Below are 22,289 nucleotides of genomic sequence, written 5' to 3'. Positions count from 1 at the left end.
GTCCCAGGTCTGTTACAATCCTATATTGTATACTAAAAGAAAAACAAAAAAAAATTGGGTTTGACTTGAAGAAAAAGTGTCAACCCTACATCCAGATCAGTTGTTCGGCAGCTAATAGTACAGTATATTAAATAGCTGAAAGTCATCATGGTGCTCTCATTACAACTTCATCTTCATTCTCTATTCATCTGTCGGATTCCTTGCTTGGCTTGATCCTAAGCAATGGAGTCACATGTGATCTTCTGGAGCGTAATGAAGTCGTGGCTGAAACAGTATCTTGGTGAGCAGTTGGAACATGTCAGCTGGTGATCAGTCATGCCAACCAGAACTTAATCTAGGGCCACAGATAAGGTAGTACAGCTTCCCCCCTGTACTAAGCCTTGACCACATATGTCCAAAAGCAGGCAAACAGCGGGCTCATTTCAGGATGGATAGTGGGGGGACTGGGGACTATGCCATATTTACTGGTCCTTCCTTTCCTGAATGGACACAGTGAGCAGTCAGTACCGATCACTGAAACATACTAAACTATGGTGACCAGACATCCCCGGTTTCCGGGGACAGTCCCCGGATTGAGGACACTGTCCCCGGACCAAGTCTGTCCCCGGTTTTTTCCCCGGATTGGATTTGGACAGGGGCTGGGACAATTCAGGTAAGTCAGTGCAGAATTTAAAAAAAACTAGCTTTAGTACCACTAGAATTATGGTAGTTATTCTATGCCCCTTTCTGATGATCATGTGCTGGTCGGAAGGGAGAGAATATTTATTCAGTTTCGGGTGCATGCCTGCTCCTGCTCATATGTTCTTCTGCCTTGGATCAAGTCCCGGCCAGCCACCTGCCCATCTCCTTGCCTCCCCTGGCGGAGTGATCTTCATCCGCTCCTCACCCAGTAGTACCTGGGGCTCAGAGAGTAAGACTTGACAGGCTGGGAGGCGGGCAGTGACAGGCAGAGAGTCGCCAATCGCCGCCATTACTAGTAAAAAAAAAAATATGTCCCCGGATTTAATTTAAAAAATCTGGTCACCTTATACTAAACTGTCTTCTGGATATGTGAGCCTGGACTCTATATTGGTTAATCTATGCGTTTGTAAGGATAGCCATACTGATACTAGACTGTACGGGGCCCCCCATGATTTCTAACAGCAGCCCCGCAATATTCTATAGGAAACATATCGGATGTGCAGGACATGTTACAGGTTTTTACCACTTACCTTTACCTTGATGCTCGACTGAGTAAAAAAATAAAGAAGACCTTAATAATCTCCTAGTTATGACCTGAGGACCAAGGATAGTCCTTGGGCTTAAAGTGGAAGTAAACCCTTCTATTGTTTTTTGTCAAGGAAGCTGCCATCTTGGCCTCTAATGATTCTTCAACTGCCATATTGCTGCACATGTGATCAGTTATGAAACCAGCCATTGGATGGTTTGAAAGTTTGGTTGAGAGCACAACCAATGTGAAAGTTAGCATTTCCAGCATGCTGGGAATGTAAGTGTTTTTTTAAACTGGGTTTACTCCCGCTTTAAGTGGCCAATTGCCAAGCACCATGGAGGGAAGGGGAGAGGGCTAGATGTTGCCTCATACCTGGAAGTACATGGGGCATGGGAAGTGAGGGGAGGGTAAGCGTTTGTTGATGGTGGGACCACCATTAAAGTGCTCTACCCTGTTTGGGCACTTTAACATTCAAATCTTCTTCTATGGCTAGAGTTCCACTAGTTTTAAACTAGTTTTAAACTGCATCTGGTCTTCAGGATTACCCTGAGAGGTAGAATACGATGAGCCGCATTTGAAAAAGCAGCGAAGGCCGTTTTATATGAATACATTGATGTAATTTCCACCTGTTTAAGAAAAATGAAATCTGGAAAACACACATGGATATAATTAGAGGAATAATCCAGCTATTAATAATCACAGGAAGGCACCAGGAGAACTGAAGCAGAACAATTCTTTCAAGGCCCTAATTTTGGCAGGTAGACACTGGAACACACAACACACTATGACTTCATTACTAAGAAACACTAGGTACCTTTAGTTTTTTTTTTTTTTTTTTTGCTATTCTTATCCCACTGTGCTCCAAGCATCTGGTTAAAGCGGGAGTCCGCCGGGACTCCGCGTTTTTTTTTTTTTTTTTTTAAAAGCCAGCAGCTACAAATACTGCAGCTGCTGACTTTTAAAATAGTGACACTTACCTGTCCAGCGCGCCCGCGATGTCGGCACCCGAAGCCGATCTCTCGATCGTCTCTCGGGTGCTGCCGCCGCCATCTTGGGTATGGGAATCAGGAAGTGGAGCCTTTCGGCTTCATTTCCCGGTTCCCTACTGTGCATGTGCGAGTCGCACTGCGCAATAAGGATGGACCCGCTGCCTCTGGGATCTGTATGTTTCCCAGCAGGCAGCGGGGGACTTTCGGAAAAGGGGCGTAATCTACGCCCCTTTCCGCAGAGAGCTATCCCGGAAGTGGGTGCAGATACCTGTACTGTACAGGTATCTGCACCCCCCTCCCCCCTGAAAGGTGCCAATTGTGGCGCCGGAGGGGGGGAGGGTTCCGATGAGCGGAAGGTCCACTTTAGGGTGGACCTCCGCTTCAAAGTCATTATATGGTAAACTCAACCAAATATTTAGATTTAGGGCTAGATAAATTAGAAAAACTGTTCTCTCTCCAGCCAATTGTCTCTCGTCTCTCCAGCTGCTGAAGTATCTTCACTAGCACTCGTTAATGACCTTTGGCTTGTTTCTCGACTATGCTTCCATTTGATCCCAACCTGCAACCACTTGTTACTGACCTTTGGCTTGTTTACTGCCTATGCTTCTGCTTGATCCTTACCTGCTATATCTGCTACTGGACCCTGGCTTGCTCACCTCCTGATGGGGAGATCCTGAGGACTGTGGCCTGGTACTAGCACGCAGAAAAAACCATCTCCACCATCAGGAGCTCTGGTGAATACCGGTTAGTGCTTAGATCCCGCACCTCGGATGAGCCTGCGTCATCCACCAGGGTGACGTGCTTATATACCTATACTGCTGGTCAGGGGGAGCCTATCTACTGCTATAGCTACTGGTCTCCGTGTATGACCCCCTGACCATGACAGATCTCCTCAGCTGAGTCAGTCAGAGCAATAAAATCATGACTTCAAAACTTAATAGAAAGGTTCAGGTGGATTTTCAAATTACAATGTTCTACTCCTTAAAGCTAAATTTCAGGTATATATATATATATATATATATATATATATATATATATATATTTTTTTTTTTTTTTCTACATAGTTACATTGATCAAGCTTGGACTGGAGTATGTACGCGCCATACTTGGCCAATTACAGTTGAAGCTGAAAATGATTGTTGTACTTTATGTAGTCTCCCTGGCGGTATTTTGAGTCTGGCTCGGGGTGAGATTTCAGTACCAAAAGTGGTAAACCCGAGCCAGACTCGGGATCTCATCGCAGGATCCATGTAGAGGTTACTTACCTTGTCCCCTTGATCCTGCTATGTCCCCCCGCTGTGATTTGCGAGCCACCGTGTGTCGCTCGATCTGTCACAGTGCCGGGCTCTGTTCCCTGCGAGCATTGTGACGCACGGGGACGGAGTTCGGCGCCAAATTGAAAAAGTAAAAAACTGTATATATACAGTATAATGTAATCTTACAGATTACTGTACTGTATCAAATAATTACACATCCCTTTAGTCCCTAGTGGTTTGTCCAGTGTCCTGCATGCAGTTTTATATTATAAATACTGTTCTTTCTGCCAGGAAACTGGAGATTGTCCATAGCAACCAAAAAATGTCAGTTTACATCAAAAGTGCTTTTAGACCAGCTAGAAAACAGAGGTGTTTACTAACTGTGTAGGACAGCATCACACTGAAGGAAAGGAGAGATCCGCGAGTCAGCTTAGCTGAATCACAAGATCTCTCTTTTCCTTCCAGACAGATCTGCCGTTTATACAAGCAGACGTCTGATCCTTCTCTCCTGTGAACAATCGGTGGGTCACAGCGGGCATCGCGGCCCCTGTGCCCACTGAGTCCAATTACAGTAGGAGCAGTGCACATGCTCCCCCTAAACCGTGTGCACTTAATCACGTATAGGTATGTGATTTTGCACAGCCGGGCCGCCCCCTGCTGCAGTAAATGTACATAGTTACATAGTTAGTAAGGTTGAATAAAGACACCAGTCCATCCAGTTCAACCTGAGTGAGTGTCTACAATTCTCCCTATCCTTGTACATTGCACACTCACATTGGTCCCTACTCTCAAAGAGCCCACAATCCAAGGTCCCCATTCATGTACTAGGGCCAGTTTTAGACAGAAGCCAAATAACCTACCTGCACGTCTATGGAGTGAGGGAGGAAACCGGAGTACCCAGAGGAAACCCACGTAGGCACAGGGAGAACATGCAAACTCCAGGCAGGTAGTGTTGTGGTTGGGATTCGAAGCAGTGAACCTTCTTACTGCTAGGCGAGAGTGCTAACCACTACACCACTGTGCCACCCGAATGGGGTGGTCCGGAAGCGGTTAAGGTCCCCTGCTGAGTGGCTGCCCTTCTGCTTAGTGAAAAAAGGGGGTTCACTTGCTTAGCATGGGCACCATTCAGAGAACACTTATGCCGCGTACACACGACCGGTCTTCCAGACGGACTTTCGCCGGAGGTCCGACGGAGTTTCTGAATGAAACGGACTTGGCCACACACGACCGGACTAAGTCCGTTCATTTTGAACGTGATGACGTAAACGGGACTAAACAAGGAAGTTCAATAGCCAGTAGCCAATAGCTGCTCTTGCATTGTATTTGGTCCATCGGACCAGCATACAGACGAACGGTTTTCCTGATTTTTAGTCTAGACTTTTGAGGAAAGTCTGGAGCCCACACCGCCGGACCAAGTCTGCTGGAAAGTCTGATTGTGTGTATGCGGAATTAGCATTTCCTAATTAATACATTTCCTGAATGGATAGGGTGGAGAGGTGGCATGATAATCTCCACCTTATCCAATCTGAGATTGCTTTGCTTCCATAAAAAAAAAAAACACAAAGTGTTCTTTAAATGGCACCTGTGGATTTATTGTAAAGATGCACAGATGAACAGACAGCAAAAAAAAGAAAACTTACGCGTTTCACACAATGTACATAATCATAAAAGCTTTGTGAGAAACGTGTCAAGGTTTTTTCTTTAGTTTGTTCATCTGAACATCTTTACAATAAATCTACAGTCATGATAAACATGAGAATGAAGTGGTTTCAGTTGGTTGGATTTTTCTGGAATTAATTTATTGTGCGCCAATTGTGTTGGTTGTTTTCAGTAACTACAATGTCAGTTTTTTCCCACTGAGCTCCACCAACCAGAGTTTTTGTTGCTTGATAACATTTTTGTAGCTCATTTTTCTTTAATTCTTACAGGATATTGGAGTAATATCACTTTCACTGGGTGATATGAGGAAGGACGTTTATTGCAGAGCTCATAACGGAAACGCGTTGTGTTGTTGACCGGGAGCAGTTTATTTCCTGATTTTTATTGCTGATTTTCTGGAAGGGTTTGCCTAAACTCTAATGCCTTGCACACACGGTCGGACATTCCGACAACAAAATTCATCGGATTTTTTTCCGATGGATTTTGTCCTAAACTGGTGTTGCATACACACGGTTGGAAAAAATGTGGTGACGTTCGTTGCATATGACGGAACTACATTGAGGCTAGTAGCCAGTAGCTTTGGTCTCGTAATTTAATCTGAGCATGTGTGGCACTTTGTCAGATCGGAATTCTCTACAAAAGATCGGAAAAAGTCAGATCGGATTTTTTTTTTTTCGGAAAATTTGAGATTCTGTTCTCAAATTTTTTTCCGTCGGAATTTCATCACAATCTCCTCCGCATCCTAGTAGAGAATGCTTTGCATTCATTGGGAAAGTGCTACCCTGTACGAGACCTGATTTTTTCTGCTGAAGTTCAGCAACACTCACAGGCAGGGACGGCCCGTCCATTAACAATGCACAGGCACCCCTCCCCTATCCGTGCGTCCGGCCCCTTTCAGGACACCGGCGCATGGATTCCAATGCAGGGGGGGGCTGTTTTTTTTTCAAGCGCCAATTAGAGCCAGAGACTCTAATGCCCCGTACACACGGTCGGACATTCCGACTACAAAATCCGTCGGATTGTCGGAAAATCCGATTGGTCAGAACGCAGTGATGTACAACGGGACTATAAAGAGGGCAGTAGCTTTTGTCTCATAATTTATTCTGAGCATGCGTGGCACTTTGTCCATTGGAATTGTCTACACACGATCGGATTTTGTTGTCAGAAAATTTTAGATCCGGCTCTCAAATTTTGTGTGTCGGAAATTCCAACGGAAAAAGTCAGATGGAGCCCACATACGATCGGATTTTCCAACAACAAGATCCGATCACACATTTTACGTCGGAAAGTCCGACCGTGTGTACAAGGGCATAATAGCTTCAATATAGGCTAGGCTTGGGTCGCAGAGAGCACCGCGCCACAACTGATTAGCCCCTTGTACTGTTTCTCTTTCTCCCAACTTGAGCTTTTGTGTTTTCTTTAAAAAATCAGAACCAACCCGTAGGTTCCTCCTCCGCCTCTGTGAATAGCTGTGATTCTAGGATCACGGCTCCTGTAGGCCTTCCCACAATGACAGTGCAACAGATTGCAATGACAACAATTTTGAATGCACCTAAAGTTGACCTTTTCCATCTGAAAGCTGGTGGAAAAATCACTTACCTTTTTTGTGTTCACTTCCTGACCTTTTCTGAAGGTACTGGTAACCTAGCCTTGGCCAAACAGATGCCCATTAGAGAAGGTAGCATTATCAGTGCCTTCAAAGCGATCTTGTACCTAAGCTACGAGATCTCACAGTATTTTTTTTTACTAGGTGGAACCCATACCAAAATAATAAAAAATTACCCCCCCCCCATGTTAAGGTCACGTGACCTGGTATGATTCAGGGTGGAGGGGGAGTGATTTATTTCCTGGCCTGCTGGGCTGCATGCTCGGATAAGAGTCTGGTATGGATTTTGGTATCCATGCGATCGGATTTTGTCATCGGAAAATTTTAGATCCTGCTCTCAAACTTTGTGCGTTGGAAAAATCAGAGGGAATAAAGTCAGATGGAGCCCACACGCGGTCGGATTTTCCGACAACAAAATCCGATTGCACATTTTCCGTTGTGTACGGGGTGTTAGGCCCACACTTTTTTGGTTTACATTCTGCTGTCAGCGGGTAATCCTGCTGACAGCAGCTGAGTCATGGTTGTGAAGGACACTGTGGCCACCCGCTCCTTAACAACCAGCTATTCCGAATTAAATGAAATGAATGCCGAAGATATGAAACGAATTCTGAACGCGAATCGGTTCAACGTAACAAATATTTTGAAACAAAATTCCTCAATTAAGGAATGCATCCGAAACAAAATTAAAATTTGCAGCATACACATGTCTAGTGGAAGCTCACACATGCGCCACAGGATATTACACTCATTTGTTGATTAACCACTTGACAACCAGGCACTTAAACCCCCTTCCTAACCAGACCAATTTTCAGCTTTCAGTGCTCTCAAACTTTGAATGACAATTACTCAGTCATGCAACACTGTACCTATATGAATCATCTTTCACATTATACAAAAAAATTGGGCTAACTTTACTGATTTGTTAGGTTTTAATTCATGAAACCGTTTTTTTTTTCCAAAAAAAAAAGGTGTTTGAAAAATTATTGCGCAAATACCGTGTGAGATAAAAAGCAATGACCGCCATTTTATTCCCTAGGATATCTGCTAAAAAAAACATATATAATGTTTGGAGGTTCTGAGTAATTTTCTAGCAAACAAAATTATGATTTTTTTTACATGTAGGAGAGAAGTGCCAGAATAGGCCCGGTATGGAAGTGGTACCAAAGTTTGGTGCCATTCCATAAGTGTGCGCAATTTTAAAGCATGACATGTTAGGTATCTATTTACTAACTAATTTACATAACATCATCTTTCACATTACAAAAAAAATAAATAAAAAAATTGTGCTAACTTTACGACATTTTTTTTTAAAAACGCGTTTGAAAAATCGCTGCGCAAATACTGTGCGACATAAAAAGTTGCAACAACCGCCATTTTATTCCCCTATCTCTGCTAAAAAAAAACAAAAAAAAACATATATAATGTTTGGGGGTTCTGAGTAATTTTCTAGAAAATGTATTTATTATGTATATATGTGTGTATATATATATATATATAAAAGAAAAAAAATTATGATTTTTATATGTGGGAGCAAAATACCAGAATTGGCCCAGATGGGAAGTGGTTAAAAAGGGCTAATAAAAAATGCAAATATAAAAAATAATGTATATATGTAATTTTTTTGTTTTGTTTGCTTTTTTATAGGGGGAGATCTGATAAATTGCTTACTCAAATGAATCAAACCAAAGAAATTTTTGAATGCAAATGTATTTTTTATAAAATACAATATAAAATAGTATTTAGTATAAAAATTATAAATACAATGTATATACAGTATATATATATATATATATATATATATATATATATATATATATATACGGTGCGCCTATACAGGTCAGGTACTTAAAGTGTATGCAAAAACACCAAAATTTACTTTTTATTTGCTTGATTTTCAGCTGTTAAATATTTTATTAAAAGCATTTTTAATATCTGTGCAAAAAAATAACCTGTTGATCTTAAATCAGAAATTCAGATCATAAAGTCATTAATTCAGAGATGTTCGGTTTGCTGTGCTCTCTGCTTGTGTTATCCCCAAGAGTCAATGTAGTCTACTTTGCAGGGTTGCAGATTTTGGATAACTTGCAAAAAGGTATTTTAAACGGTCTCCAGCAGTTTTAGAGACCTTTTTTACAAATTAGCCAAAAATCTCTGGAAATTTGGTTAAAAATGCAGTGGGCTAAAGGAACTATGGCGACAACGCACAGTAACATCGCTCTGAACTACGATATCCAGATAGCAGAGAAGTGGTAACTTCGGCACACCCAAAATCCAGGTGCCCCTGAGGCTCAGGATGTCCTTCTTACATCCAAACGTGAAACTCTGGACATATCATCTGTGGTCTTTATTGTATCATGACAAGTATGAAAAGGGCAAGCCTACGCGTTTCGGCGCATGCCTTGTTCACAGCTCTGTCCAAGAATGACAAACACAACATACATACACAAGAAAATGAACAAAAGCCTTCCTTCCTCAAATCAATCAATTCATCAGATGATGTCGATCAACACAAGTGGAAAACAATGCTACATGATTGCGAGGGAGGTACATTACATAGTAATAAAAAAAAAAAAGGGCATAAAATATCAAATAAAATCAACATTAAACATAGAAGACGGATCTGTAGAGAAAGAAGAAGTAAAAAAAAAAAATGGAAAGAGCACAGGAAAAAAAAAAATACCATACTTCCACAAACACGAATAAAATAACTTTAAAACCGTGACTGTATAGATAAAGGTCTACATCATATCTCAAGTTCATGCCATGGGGTATCCTTGTATTTACATAAGAAATCCACCAAACTTCTCGTTCCAGGAGTCTCGGATGAAGATCCCCTCCTCGAGGCAGATTCCTAACTTTCTCCAAACCATAAAAATTAAAGCCTGACATATCGTTGATGTTGTGTTGATGTTTAAAATGTTTGGAGAAGTTGGACAGACCTTTATCGGAAGACTATGAAGCACCATGGTTATGCTCTCCAAATGAGATTGAGAAGTGAGAACTAGAATTGGAGAGCATTACATTCTTCCGATAAAGGTCTGTCCAACGTATCCAAACATTTTAAACATCAACACTCAGGCGATATGTCAGGCTTTAATTTTTATGGTTTGGAGAAAGTTAGGAATCTGCCTCGAGGAGGGGATCTTCATCCGAGACTCCTGGAATGAGAAGTTTGGTGGATTTTTCATTTCAATGCAAGGATACCCCATGGCATGAACCTGAGATATGATGTAGACCTTTTTCTTAAAGTGGTTGTAAACCTTTACAACACACTTTGACCTACAGGTAAGCCTAGATTAAGGCTTACCTGTGTGTTAAAGAAATATCTCCTAAACCTACACGGTTTAGGAGATATTTGCCGAAAGACAGGCACCGCTGTCTACGGCACAGGCGCACTGAGCGCGGCATCGTCAACGACGAAGATGTGTCGGCTCCCGTGCGCACGCACGGGAGTGACGTCAACGCGGCTTCGCCGAATGACAGTAGCGGAGCAGCGAGACCCCACCGAAAAGATAGATGCGCCGGACTACAGGGGACAGCGGTGACTTCGCTGGCTCCTGTGTCAGGTAAGTGACACATAATGGGCTACTATGCGATGCATAGTAGTCCATTATGCTTTGCCTTTGCAGGGAATGAAAGAGGAAGTAAACCCATCAGAGTTTACTTCCTCTTTAAGTAAATATATCTATACAATCACGGTTTTAAAGTGATTTTTTTTCGTGTTTGTGGAAGTATGGTATTTTTCCTTGTCAAAAAGATTTTATTGAACATACAATAGAGTATTTGATAATAGGTTAAAGTGGTTGTAAACCCTTACAAACCACTTTGACCTACATGTAAGCCTAGATTAAGGCTTACCTGTAGGTCCAAGAAATATCTCCAAAACCTATACAGTTTAGGAGATATTTACCCGAAGACAGCCACTACATGCGCCGTAGACAGTGGCGTGCAGGCGCACTGGGCAGGCCGCAGATCGTGGCGATATGCCGCGAGTGTCGGCTCCCGTGCGCATGCATGGGAGTGACGCCATCGCGGCTCCGGCGAATCACATCGCTGGAGCAGTGAGACCCGGAAGTCACTCCGGGATCCATGGCAGCGGCGAAGAGGAAGACGGTGGACCGCTTCGGGGGCTTCGTTCTCAGGTAAGTAATTCATAATGAACTAGTATGCTATGTATACTAGCTCATTATGCCTTTGCCTTACAGGGTGTGATTTTTTCTTTTGCCTTTACTTCCTCTTTAAGTACATAATATACAACAGAAATAACGAAGCTCAGAGTTCTATATTCAATACAATGTAAATGATATATTCAACTATAATTACTACTATAACAATAACGCATATTAATGGTATGGTTTATTAGAGGAATTAGCTTCTTAAGTAGGAAAGAGCTTCAAAATCAAAATAGGAATAGATAGAGAAGAAAGGAAAGATAGGAAGAGAAGAAACTAGGAAGGGAAGAAGAGAGGTCCGCGGGGTCGAGTCGAGGGCCGCCATATGGAATTATGGTATTTTTCAATACAAGTTCTGTTCTCTGCAACTGGACTCTGTGTTTACTGCCGCCACACCATGCCGTTCCTCCCCACACATTGACAAGAGTATTTTGTTTGTTAGAAAATGCTTTGTATTCATTAAGAAAACTGCAAGGCATTATGTGAATGGTGACCAGGCCGAGCGAGTGACCTGCTGTGGTTACTGTGCAACAGGGAAGCCAATTGGAAGACTCCAGTGACCACTGTAGTAGTGGTACCTACTACAGTGATTCTCAGCTTCCTCATAGATCGCTGGTACGGACTATGAATACTTAGCCCTTGTACACACGGTCGGAGATTCCGACAACCAAATCTGTTGGATTTTGTCCGTCGGATTTCGTCCGTCGGATTTTGTCCGAAACTGTTGCATACACACGGTCGAACGAAGTTGTCAGAAAATCCGATCGTTCAGAACGTGATGGCGTTATTTCGTTACGACGGGACTATGTTCAGGCTAGTAGCCAATAGCTTTGATGTAGGAATTTGATCTGAGCATGCGTGGCACTTTGTCCGATCGGAATTCTCTACACATGATCGGAGTATGTCCGATCGGAGCAGTTTGTCGGAAAATATTTCCGGCAAGTTGGAAAATTTGGTCCGACGGATATTCCGACGGAAACAGTCCGATGCAGAGCCCACACAGTCGGAATATCCGACAAAACGCTCCGATCGGACACATTCCGTCGGAATCTCCGATTCTGTGTACAAGGGCTTACACATAAAATATAACTACACAATACAAACCATGCCTAGAGTTCAGCTTTAATATATGGGACCCCAGGGGAGAGCTCTTCAAGATTAGGTGTTCTGATAAATGCTGTCAGGGTCAGCAGCAGGTTGCCTTCTTGATCTTGGCTTCACAATAGCGTAGGTGACATTCTAACAAATAAACACACCAAATAATTAGTACAAAAATATGACAATTACAAATCAGCTAAAGACAAGCAATATTTTTTTTTTATAAATAATGTTTCAGTAAGTTGGTATGAATGCCTATGACTTAACCACTTCAGCCTCAAAAGAATTAGTTGCTAAATGACCAGGTCATTTTTTGCGATTTAGGGCACTGTGTCGCTTTAACTGACAATTGCGCGGCCATGCAGGGTGGCACCCAAACAAAATTGACGTCCTTTTTTTCCCACAAGGAGAGTTTTCTTTTGGTGGAATTTGATCGCCTCTGCAGTTTTTATTTTTTGCACTATAAACAGAAGAAGAGCAGCAATTCTGTTTATAGTAAAAAGTCGCACGCACGCGCAATTGTCAGTTAAAATGCCGAATCGCAAAAAATGGCCTGGTCCTTAAGGGGGCAAATCTTCCGGGGCTGAAGTGGTTAAAGTGCCTACCACTTTTTTTTTAACCACTTGCCGACCAGCCGCCGTCACCAGGTCGGCTTGTTCCCGCAAATCGCCATAGGTGTACGTCAGCTCCATTAAGAGCCATAGCAGGCACGCGCTGTACAGCGGGGGAACCCGATGCGTGTGGCTGGAGGCCACGATGTCCACTAGCCACTCGCGTTTGCGGTAAAGAGAGCCAGATGGGGTTCTGTAAGAGCCCTTTCACACTGGGGCGGTAGCGTTTTAGTTATATCGGCGCTTTACCGTTTTTATATCGGTGTTTGTTTGGAGCTGGGTTCTTTTAGCCCCCTAGAAGGGGTTAAAAGCGCCCGCATAGCGCAGATGCCGAATCGCTTTGGAAGTGCTGCCCATGCATTCCAATGGGCAGGGGCGGTTTAGGAGCTTCCTCTGCCGCCGGCTTCATGCATAACACCGATGCTCTGGGATGGCAGGCCGGCAACCTGTGATCTGGGCAGGATGCAGGATGTCGTGGGCCACATCAGAGGACTCCGTGGGCAACATGTGGCCCCTGGGCCAGTGGTTGGGCTCTTTGAAGGCTGGGGAAAAAATGCTTAGTCATGGGCCAGGCACTTTATTTATTTCAAGAGTCAAGCTATGCTATGTCTACCATCCAATACACCAAACACTTTTTCAATACTCACATTTTCCTGGTTTTCACTTGCCGTCAATGGAGTATCTGAAAGATTTAAATGAAAAAATGTTATACAATAAATAAAGAATATAATATAGACAGAAAGTTTACACTGATAAACTAACCACTGCCAATGCATAGGGGTTAATTTACTAAAATTGGAGCGCTCAGAATTTAGTGCAGCTTTGCATAGTAGCCAATTAGCATCTAACTTCAGCTTGTTCAATTAAGCTTTGACAAAAAAAAACTGGAAACTGATTGGTTTTTATGCAAAGCTGCACCAGATTTTGCACTCTCCAGTTTTAGTAAATCAACCTCATAGTGACAGATACCTGCGATGACTGGTGGCTAGCTTGGGAAATTGGGAATTTTGGTGTTTGCTTCAAAGGCTGGTTTGTCTAAGGCAGTGCTTCTCAACTCCATTCCTCAAGGCGCCTCAATGGGTCTTGTTTTCAGGCTCTCCATTATTTTGTACAGGTGCTTTGATGGGTTTCGCTGCCTTAGTAATTGCCACAAATCCTGAAAACATGAACTGTTGGGGCCTGGAGTTGAGTAACACTGGTCTAAGGCAGGGCTGGACTGGGACAGAAATTTGGCCCTGGACTTCATCCAGACCGGCCCACTTATATTTTGAGTGTCCCATCAGCACTCCCTTACATCAGAGTGTCCCATGAGCAGCCCCCTTACAACAGAGTGTCCCATTACCAGCCCCCTTATATCAGAGTGTCCCATGAGCAGCCCCCTTACATCAGAGTGTCCCATCAGCAGCCCCCTTACATCAGAGTGTCCCATTAACAGCCCCCTTACATCAGAGTGTCCCATGAGCCGCCCCCTTACATCAGAGTGTCCCATGAGCAGCCCCCTTACATCAGAGTGTCCCATCAGCAGCCCCCTTACATCAGAGTGTCCCATCAGCAGCCCCCTTACATCAGAGTGTCCCATGAGCAGCCCCCTTACATCAGAGTGTCCCATCAGCAGCCCCCTTACATCAGAGTGTCCCATCAGCAGCCCCCTTACATCAGAGTGTCCCATCACCAGCCCCCTTACATCAGAGTGTCCCATCACCAGCCCCCTTACATCAGAGTGTCCCATCACCAGCCCCCTTACATCAGAGTGTCCCATCACCAGCCCCTTACATCAGAGTGGCCCACTGAGCAATCGGCCCACCGGGAAACTCCAGGTAGTTCCGATGGCCAGTACATGCCTGGTCTAAGGTCAATAGTGGGTCATTTTGAAATGTGTTGATTCAGTCTACTCTGTAGGGTTCCAACCTCATCCTTTAAACCCTGAATACATATAAATTACACAGGTTTTGAGGCTAACTTAATGACGATAAGGCACTAAGTGAGTTTAATTATCACCTTAATGAGCCACAGAACCCGTGTAATTAATATGTGTTCAGGTTTCATAGTTTCATAGTTTCATAGTTAGTAAGGTTGAATAAAGACACCAGTCCATCCAGTTCAACCTGAGTGAGTGTCTACAATTGTCCCTATCCCTGTACATTGCACACTCACATCAGTCCCTGCCCTCAAGGAGCCCACAATCCAAGGTCCCCATTCATATACTAGGGCCAATTTGGACAGAAGCAAATTAACCTACCTGCATGTCTTTGGATTGTGGGAGGAAACCAGAGTACCTGGAGGAAACCCACACAGGCACAGGGAGAACATGCAAACTCCAGGCAGGTAGCGTCGTGGTTGGGATTTGAACCAACAACCCTTCTTAAGCCTTGTACACACGGTCGGAGAATCCATCGGAATGTGTCCTATCGGACCGTGTCGTTGGATAATCCTACTGTGTGTGGTATGCATCGGACTGATTCTGTCCGAATCTCCGTCCGACCCAATTTCCAACATGTTGGAAATATTTCCCGACCAACTGGGGCGGACGGACCTAATCCGATCATGTGTAGAGCATTTTCATCGGACCAAGTGCCACGCATGCTCAGATCAAATTCCTACATCAAAGCTATTGGCTACTAGCCTGAATGTAGTCCCGTCGTAACGAAATTACGTCATCATGTTCTGAAAGATCGGATTTTTCACCAACTTGGCCTGAACGTGTGTATGCAACAGTTTCGGACAAGATCCGACGGACAAAATCCGACGGGCAGAATCCGACGGATTTGGTTGTGGAAATCTCCGACCGTGTGTACAGGGGCTTACTGCTAGGTGAGAGTGCTACCCACTACATCACTGTGCTGCCAGGTTTAAAGGGATCAGGTGGCAACCCTACTACTCTGCAGGCAATGCCCACATTTGAATGCTCTGAATGACAGGAGAGACAATGGACAAAACTCAACTTACCATAATGGAAATTATGGGACAGTGCCTAAGGGCATATGAGGACCTTTAAATAATTCTCCCTTAGTTTACCCCTTCCATCAGCAGATGAAAAAGTTTGGCTAACAATGCAACTATCAACTATGTAGCAAATTAACCACTTCTGGACCACCGCACGCCGATATACGTCCTAACTTTGAAGTGGAATATCGACATTATGGCAGCAGCTATCTGCCATAACCCTGGTATCCTTTTCTTCGGTCTGGTTTCCGATAATAGTGGTCTCTGCGGCAGATTCGGTGCCCACCACCGCTTACCGGAGCTGTCGGCAGCAGCGGAGGCGATCGGATCTTCTCCCTTGCGTGGTATGGAGACCAGTGAGGGGAAGATGGCCCCCACCTGTCTCCATACCATTACTGGGCGGAAGCGACGTCAAAACATCACTTCCGCCCATAGCTCTTAAAGGGCCATTTTTATTTTATTTTTAAATGACAACATTTTTTTTTCTTTTTTTTGATTGCATTTTAGTGTAAATATGAGATCGGAGGTCTTTTTGACCCCCGATCTCATATTTAATGCTTTTTTTTCTATTACAAGGTATGTTTACAAAAGTGACAATTTAAAAAAAAAAAAACAGTGTAAAAATAAAAAATAAAAGGTAAAATAAATACGATTTTTTTTTGTTTTTTAAATGCGACCCGTCCCGCCAAGCTCGCGTGCAGAAGCGAACGCATACGTGAGTAGCGCCTGCATATCAAAACTGTGTTCAAACCACACATGTGAGGCATCACCGCGATCGGTAGAGTAAGAGCAATAATTCTAGCCCCTCTGCAACTCAAAACATACAACCTATAGAATTTTTTAAACGTCGTCTATGGAGATTTTTAAGGGTAAAAGTTTGTCGCCATTCCACGAGCGAGAGAAGAGTGACATGTTGAGTATCAATTTACTCGGCGTAACATTATCTTTCACAACATAAAAAAAATTAAATTGGGCTGACTTTACTATTGTCTTATTTTTTTATTCAAAAAAGTGTATTTTTTTCAAACAAATTGCGCTTGTAAGTCTGCTGCGCAAATTCGGTGTGACAAAGTATTGCAATGAAAAAAAAAAATGCAAGTTAGAAAAATTTTTTTTTATAATGTTTGGGGGTTCTAAGTATTTTTTATAGCAACCCACGTGGTGGCGACCCTAGGGACCGAGCCGCAGGGTGTTAAGCTAGACAAGTCGTGCATGCAGGAGGGTTCATTCAAGTACATTACAGCAGTGGTCATCAACCCTGTCCTCAGGGTCCACTATAACAGGCCCACTATAACAGGCCCACTATAACAGGCCTACTATAACAGTGCCTGGATGGGGCTGTAGGGTGCATCTAGAAGTACTTCCATTTGGGGCAGGGTGTGCCCAAGGACGAAAGCCCGGAATGCAGACTTCTTGGGTTTTGGGCATTCATCCTTGGGCGCATACTGCCCTAATGGTGCATACCACTCATAGACTTTGAGAGGCTGCAAGACTTAATGGGACACCTGTGCCCTCCGCCCCCACAGCTAAACGATGGAGCCCCATGCATGGGCATAAATGCCGAATGTGGATGGGACCTCAAAGTTTGAGAAACGTGAATTCATAGACATTATAGTCAGTTTTCATAGCAACAGGTCCACTCCCTGCAACTTCTTCCCTTCCACGACAAATCAAAACCGTGAAACCAGGAAATTATGGACATATTAAAACCAATACATATACAAGGTACTTACTTTGTGACATAGGGAACATGGTGAGAACAGAGTACGAGATCTCAGGTTGTACATGACAGTCACTGGATGAAGTGGGCTCTGGTAAGATACAGATAGGGAAGGCATCACTGAACTGAACATGCAAATCAATCCTCCCACCCTATGCTCTTTACTGCTCTATATTCAAAATACCTAAATCAAAATACGGAACAGCAAGTTAAAATGAGATAGCCATAGCCAAAAATGGCAATTATTTATGAGAACAAGTGCTTTTATGAACGAAATGTTAATCAATTTGGGTTTACAAGCTTATCTTTGGTCAAATTGTACAATAAACTATATTTTAACATTGCATTTCAATTATTTCTTGCCTGTTCTTATTAATCTGAACAATTTTGAAGTTTGTAAAATTGCTTTGTGAAGACCCCCACACATTTACTTCCTTGAATTCTTTGACTCAAAGTCAAGTCACTACACCCTGTGAGTAGGCACTGCTGTGTCACACATTTCACAGAGCCTGCCTTCTAAACTATAGAGGAGGAGTTTCAGAATACGGAGTCAGTACAGGTAACACTGCTTGCAAGCAGCAAGGTACCATGGGATATGTAGTCCTTAGAAATTGAGGAGAAGCTGCAAGGCATGCAGGCAGACAGGCAGAACTCACAACTTGGATGCTTCAGTTTGTGAATGGACAGGAAGCCGCTCAGCACAGAGCTCTTCCCATTCATTCACTGTTGAGGCTGCAGAGAATGGGACTGGGGAATCCCTTTCTCTAAAAATCTACTGACACCATCCACTGTCCTACTGATACTGTCCACTGTCCCACTAACACCATCCACTGCTCTGCTGATAACATCCACTGCCCTACTGATACTGTCCACTGCCCTACTACTAAAGCCCACTGTCCTACTGATATTGTCCACTCTCCTACTAATATTGTCCACTCTCCTACTGATACCGTCCACTCTCCGACTGATACCGTCCACTCTTCTACTGATACTGTCCACTGTCCTACTGATACCGTCCACTGTCCTACTGATATTGTCCACTGTCCTACTGATACTGTCCACTGTTCTACTGACACCATCCACTGTCCCACTAACACCATCCACTGCTCTACTGATAACATCCACTGCCCTACTGATACTGTCCACTGCCCTACTGATACGGTCCACTGCCCTACTACTAAAGCCCACTGTCCTACTGATATTGTCCACTCTCCTACTGATATTGTCCACTCTCCTACTGATACCATCCACTCTCCTACTGATACCATCCACTCTCCTACTGATACCGTCCACTGTCCTACTGATATTGTCCACTGTCCTACTGATACTGTCCACTGTCCTACTGATACCGTCCACTGTCCTACTGATACCGTCCACTGTCCTACTGATATTGTCCACTGTCCTACTGATACTGTCCTACTGATACTGTCCACTGTCCTACTGATACTGTCCACTGCCCGACTGATACTGTCCCCTGCCCTACTGATACTGTCCACCGTCCTACTAACACCATCCACTGCTCTACCAATACCATCCACTGTTCTACTGCCTGGCACCATCCACTGTCCTAGTGAGACCAACCTCTGCTTTACTGACACCGTCCTCTGCTCTACTAATACCAACATGTGCCCTACGGACACCTTCCAGTGCTCTACTCACATGGTCCACCTACTCACACCGTGCACTACCCTATCTACCCTGTCCACACCGCTCACTGTTCCACTGATTGACACTGTCCACTTGCATGGTAGGCTAAGTTTATATTTTTATATTTTTACAGCGACATTTGTTTTATTATATTTTCTAATTTATTAAAAAAAGGGGGGGCACTGAATCCTGGTGATCTTTGATCTCTTTCATGTTATTCAGGTATATATTTACTTCTCAGCCTACATCTGTTTTACACTATATTGCTTTGGAAAAGCACCCGCTGTATCGCCCTGTGCAAGTAATTCAGTAGATTCACAGGGCATGGGCCAGCCGGCAAGGGTCCATCCATTAGAGTTGCCACCTCATCCCTTTAAACCCGAACACATATGAATTACACAGGTTCTGAGGCTAATTTATTGCAGATAAAGCACCAAGTGATTTTAATTACCACCGTAATCAGCCACAGAACCTGTGTAATTAATATGTGTTTGGGTTTAAAGGGATGAGGTGGCAACCCTACCATCCAGGCCTGTCCCGGGCCCCCTGAGTTTCAGGTTTCACCTTCAGAAGGGGATGGAGCAAGTGCACAGTGGAAGCGGCAGGTGGTAGTGAGGGCCCCAAGTCAACGTTTGCAGTGAGGTAGTGAGGGCCCACAAGCTTCAATTTACACCTCTGGGTTGGTGGAATTCCCGATGGATTTGCTGGACCTCTTGCAAACCATACCCAACCACGTTTGCTCATCCCTACTCATCATGTAAATCTTGCTGTGAGGCTGAATTTGCAATAAACTGAGAATAAATCCATACACTCCTGGCTCTGTCTTCACTTTGTACTCACTGGCTGCCTACCTGGTGCAGATCAGTGTCGCTAAAAGTCTCGAACATAGAGACAGCCAAGAAACTTTCAGAAGCAGGTATGCAGTGGCATCTTCTGTATTTGTCTCAGCACATGTTTTATTTAATAATTACACAATAATTAGGAAGTAGAATTACCGGTTGTGGGTTCATGTGTTTTAACGGAGTGATGTTTGCTGCAAATGAAGAGGGTCACCAGGATAGCAACAAGGAGGAGTAATAATACTAGAGCCAGCGGAAGAAGAATTGTCAAGAGCCCTGTATTACCTGTATGGAAACAATACTCATCACTGTCTTCATCATGGGTAAATATAGGGTAGCAGAAGCTATATAACCAACCAATGGTGACTGTACAGACGGTAACAACTTAATTAATCTTAGGTTTCTAAAGAGAACACATGGACACAATTTAAGGTTGGAGGAAAGGAGGTTTTATCTGAAATTGTGGAGGGGTTTCTCTGCAATCAGAGCAGCAAAAACGTGGAACTCCCTTCCCCAGGTAGTAGAATTAGCTGGGAATACTGACAATTTAAAAAAAAATCTACATGTCTTCATTAGTGAGCTCAATATACAATGATGGAGCACTTTTCCTCCCACTGACACCAGTGATTGGGGACTTTTTCTCCTACTGATACCAATGATGGGGCACTATTCCTCCCACTGACACCAATAATGGAGCACTATTCCCCCCACTGACACCAATGATGGGGCACTATTCCTCCTGTTGATACCAATAAAGAGGCACTATTCCACCTGCTGACACCAATAATGGACTGGTCCGCAGTCATGTTGGAACAGGAAGGGGCCATCCCCAAACTGTTCCCACAAAGTTGGGTGCATGAAATTGTCCAAAATTTCTTGGTATACTGACTCCTTAAGAGTTCCCTTTACTGGAAATAAGGGGCCAAGACCAACCCTTGAAAAACAACCCCCCACACCATAATCCCCCCTCCACCAAATGATTTGGACTAGTGCACAAAGCGAGGTCCATAAAGACATGGATGAGCGAGTTTGGGGTGGGGAAACTTGACTGGCCTGGACAGAGCCCCAACCTCAGCCCGATAGAAGACCTTTGGGATAAATTAGAGCAGAGACTGTGAGCCAGGCCTTCTTGTCCAACAACAGTACCTGACCTCACAAATGATCTTTTGGAAGAATGGTCAAACATTCCCATAAACGCACTCCTAAACCTTGTGGACGGCCTTCCCAGAAGAGTTGAAGCTGTTTTAGGTGCAAAGGTTGGGCCAACTCAATATTGAACCCTACGGACTAGGACTGGGATGCCATTAAAGTTCATGTCTGTGTGTAAAGGCAGGTGTCCCAGTACTTTAGACAATATAATGTACATGCTATGCTTACTATTCAAAAAGCAAATCATGTGTAGAGGTGATAACATTAATCTAATAGGCCAAGTTTGTTGAGGGACAAATGAGATATGAACCATTTTTTGAAGCAGTACAACAAGCTGCAAAGGTTGGGCCAACTCAGTATTGAACCCTACAGACTAAGACTGGGATGCCATTAAAGTTCATGTGCGGGTAAAGGCAGGCGCCCCAATATATAGTGTATATTGGCATAGCGTGTATAAAGTTAAAGTCAACGGCTCTGGACTGCCGCACTCTTCAGAAGACCACTTTCTTTTATTGGAAAATCACATCACAGCTCAACAAACACAGCGAACAAGGAAAAGTTGCTGACGTTTTGCACTAGCTGTAGTGCTTATTCATAGCTAGTGCGAAACGTCAGCAATTTTTCCTTGTTCGCTGTGTTTGTTGAGCTCTGATGTGATTTTCCAATAAAAGAAAGTGGTCTTCGGAAGAGTGCGGCAGTCCAGCGCTTGTTTTTTGTCTGTTGCTAGTGGTAATAGCCAGCACCTGTGGCTTCCCAGCCGAAGAGACAGTTTACAGCCTCCATGTGTGCTCCTGGAGCGGTGAGATCCCTTCTCCTTCAAAATATGTTATAGTTACCTTGTTGGCCCACAGGTAATTCCTCGCTCCTCTTTTTCACACCGTTCCTTGAAGATCTTACTTCACAATAATAATTTCCCGGATCCTCCAGCTGAGTTGATGGGATTACATACTGATGAGAAGAACCGAATTCCTGAATTTTCTGTCCATTCTTGTAGAAAGCAAACTGCAGTTCAATGTCATTTCTCATTACAATTGTATTACATGTTAGGATCGTTTGATTGCGTTCTATGTCCACGTCTGGGATCATCTCAATGTTTGGCTTGGAGAAAAGCTCTGTATAGGAAATTAATATAACTGTAAGCATATTACACACGATCAGTATACAGAATTATATATAGTATAATTCACAAATGGACTGTATAGTAAATAGTAAATATATTTTTCCCCTTAGCCCTTGTACACACGGTCGGAGATTCCGATGGAATGTGTCCGATTGGACCGTTTTGTCGGATATTCCGACTGTGTGTGGTCTACATCGGACTGTTTCCCTCGGAGTATCCGGTAAAATTTTCAGACAAAATGCTCCGATCGGACATACTCTGATCATGTGT

At 43.6% G+C, this 22,289-nt stretch overlaps 1 protein-coding gene across 1 annotated transcript in view; it reads right to left on the bottom strand.

Moving 5' to 3' along the window:
• Positions 1-9,901: 9,901 nt before the first annotated feature.
• LOC143958864 (Fc receptor-like protein 5) overlaps positions 9,902-22,289 on the bottom strand; it is a 43,765-nt gene continuing 31,377 nt past the window's right edge. Inside the window, exons 7-11 of the mRNA XM_077467844.1 lie at positions 21,736-22,011; positions 19,907-20,035; positions 17,278-17,355; positions 13,249-13,283; positions 9,902-12,131 (exon numbers count right to left, since the gene is read on the bottom strand). Coding sequence (XP_077323970.1) covers positions 12,051-12,131; positions 13,249-13,283; positions 17,278-17,355; positions 19,907-20,035; positions 21,736-22,011 — 599 coding nt within the window. The 3' untranslated portion in view covers positions 9,902-12,050. The remainder of the gene's footprint in view (positions 12,132-13,248; positions 13,284-17,277; positions 17,356-19,906; positions 20,036-21,735; positions 22,012-22,289) is intronic.

The sequence above is a fragment of the Lithobates pipiens genome, unplaced genomic scaffold (assembly GCF_037356315.1).
Source record: "Lithobates pipiens isolate NorthernLeopardFrog02 unplaced genomic scaffold, aLitPip1_a1.2 Scaffold_62, whole genome shotgun sequence".
Taxonomy (NCBI): Eukaryota; Metazoa; Chordata; class Amphibia; order Anura; family Ranidae; genus Lithobates; species Lithobates pipiens.
This window is presented reverse-complemented; position numbering and strand designations above follow the sequence as displayed.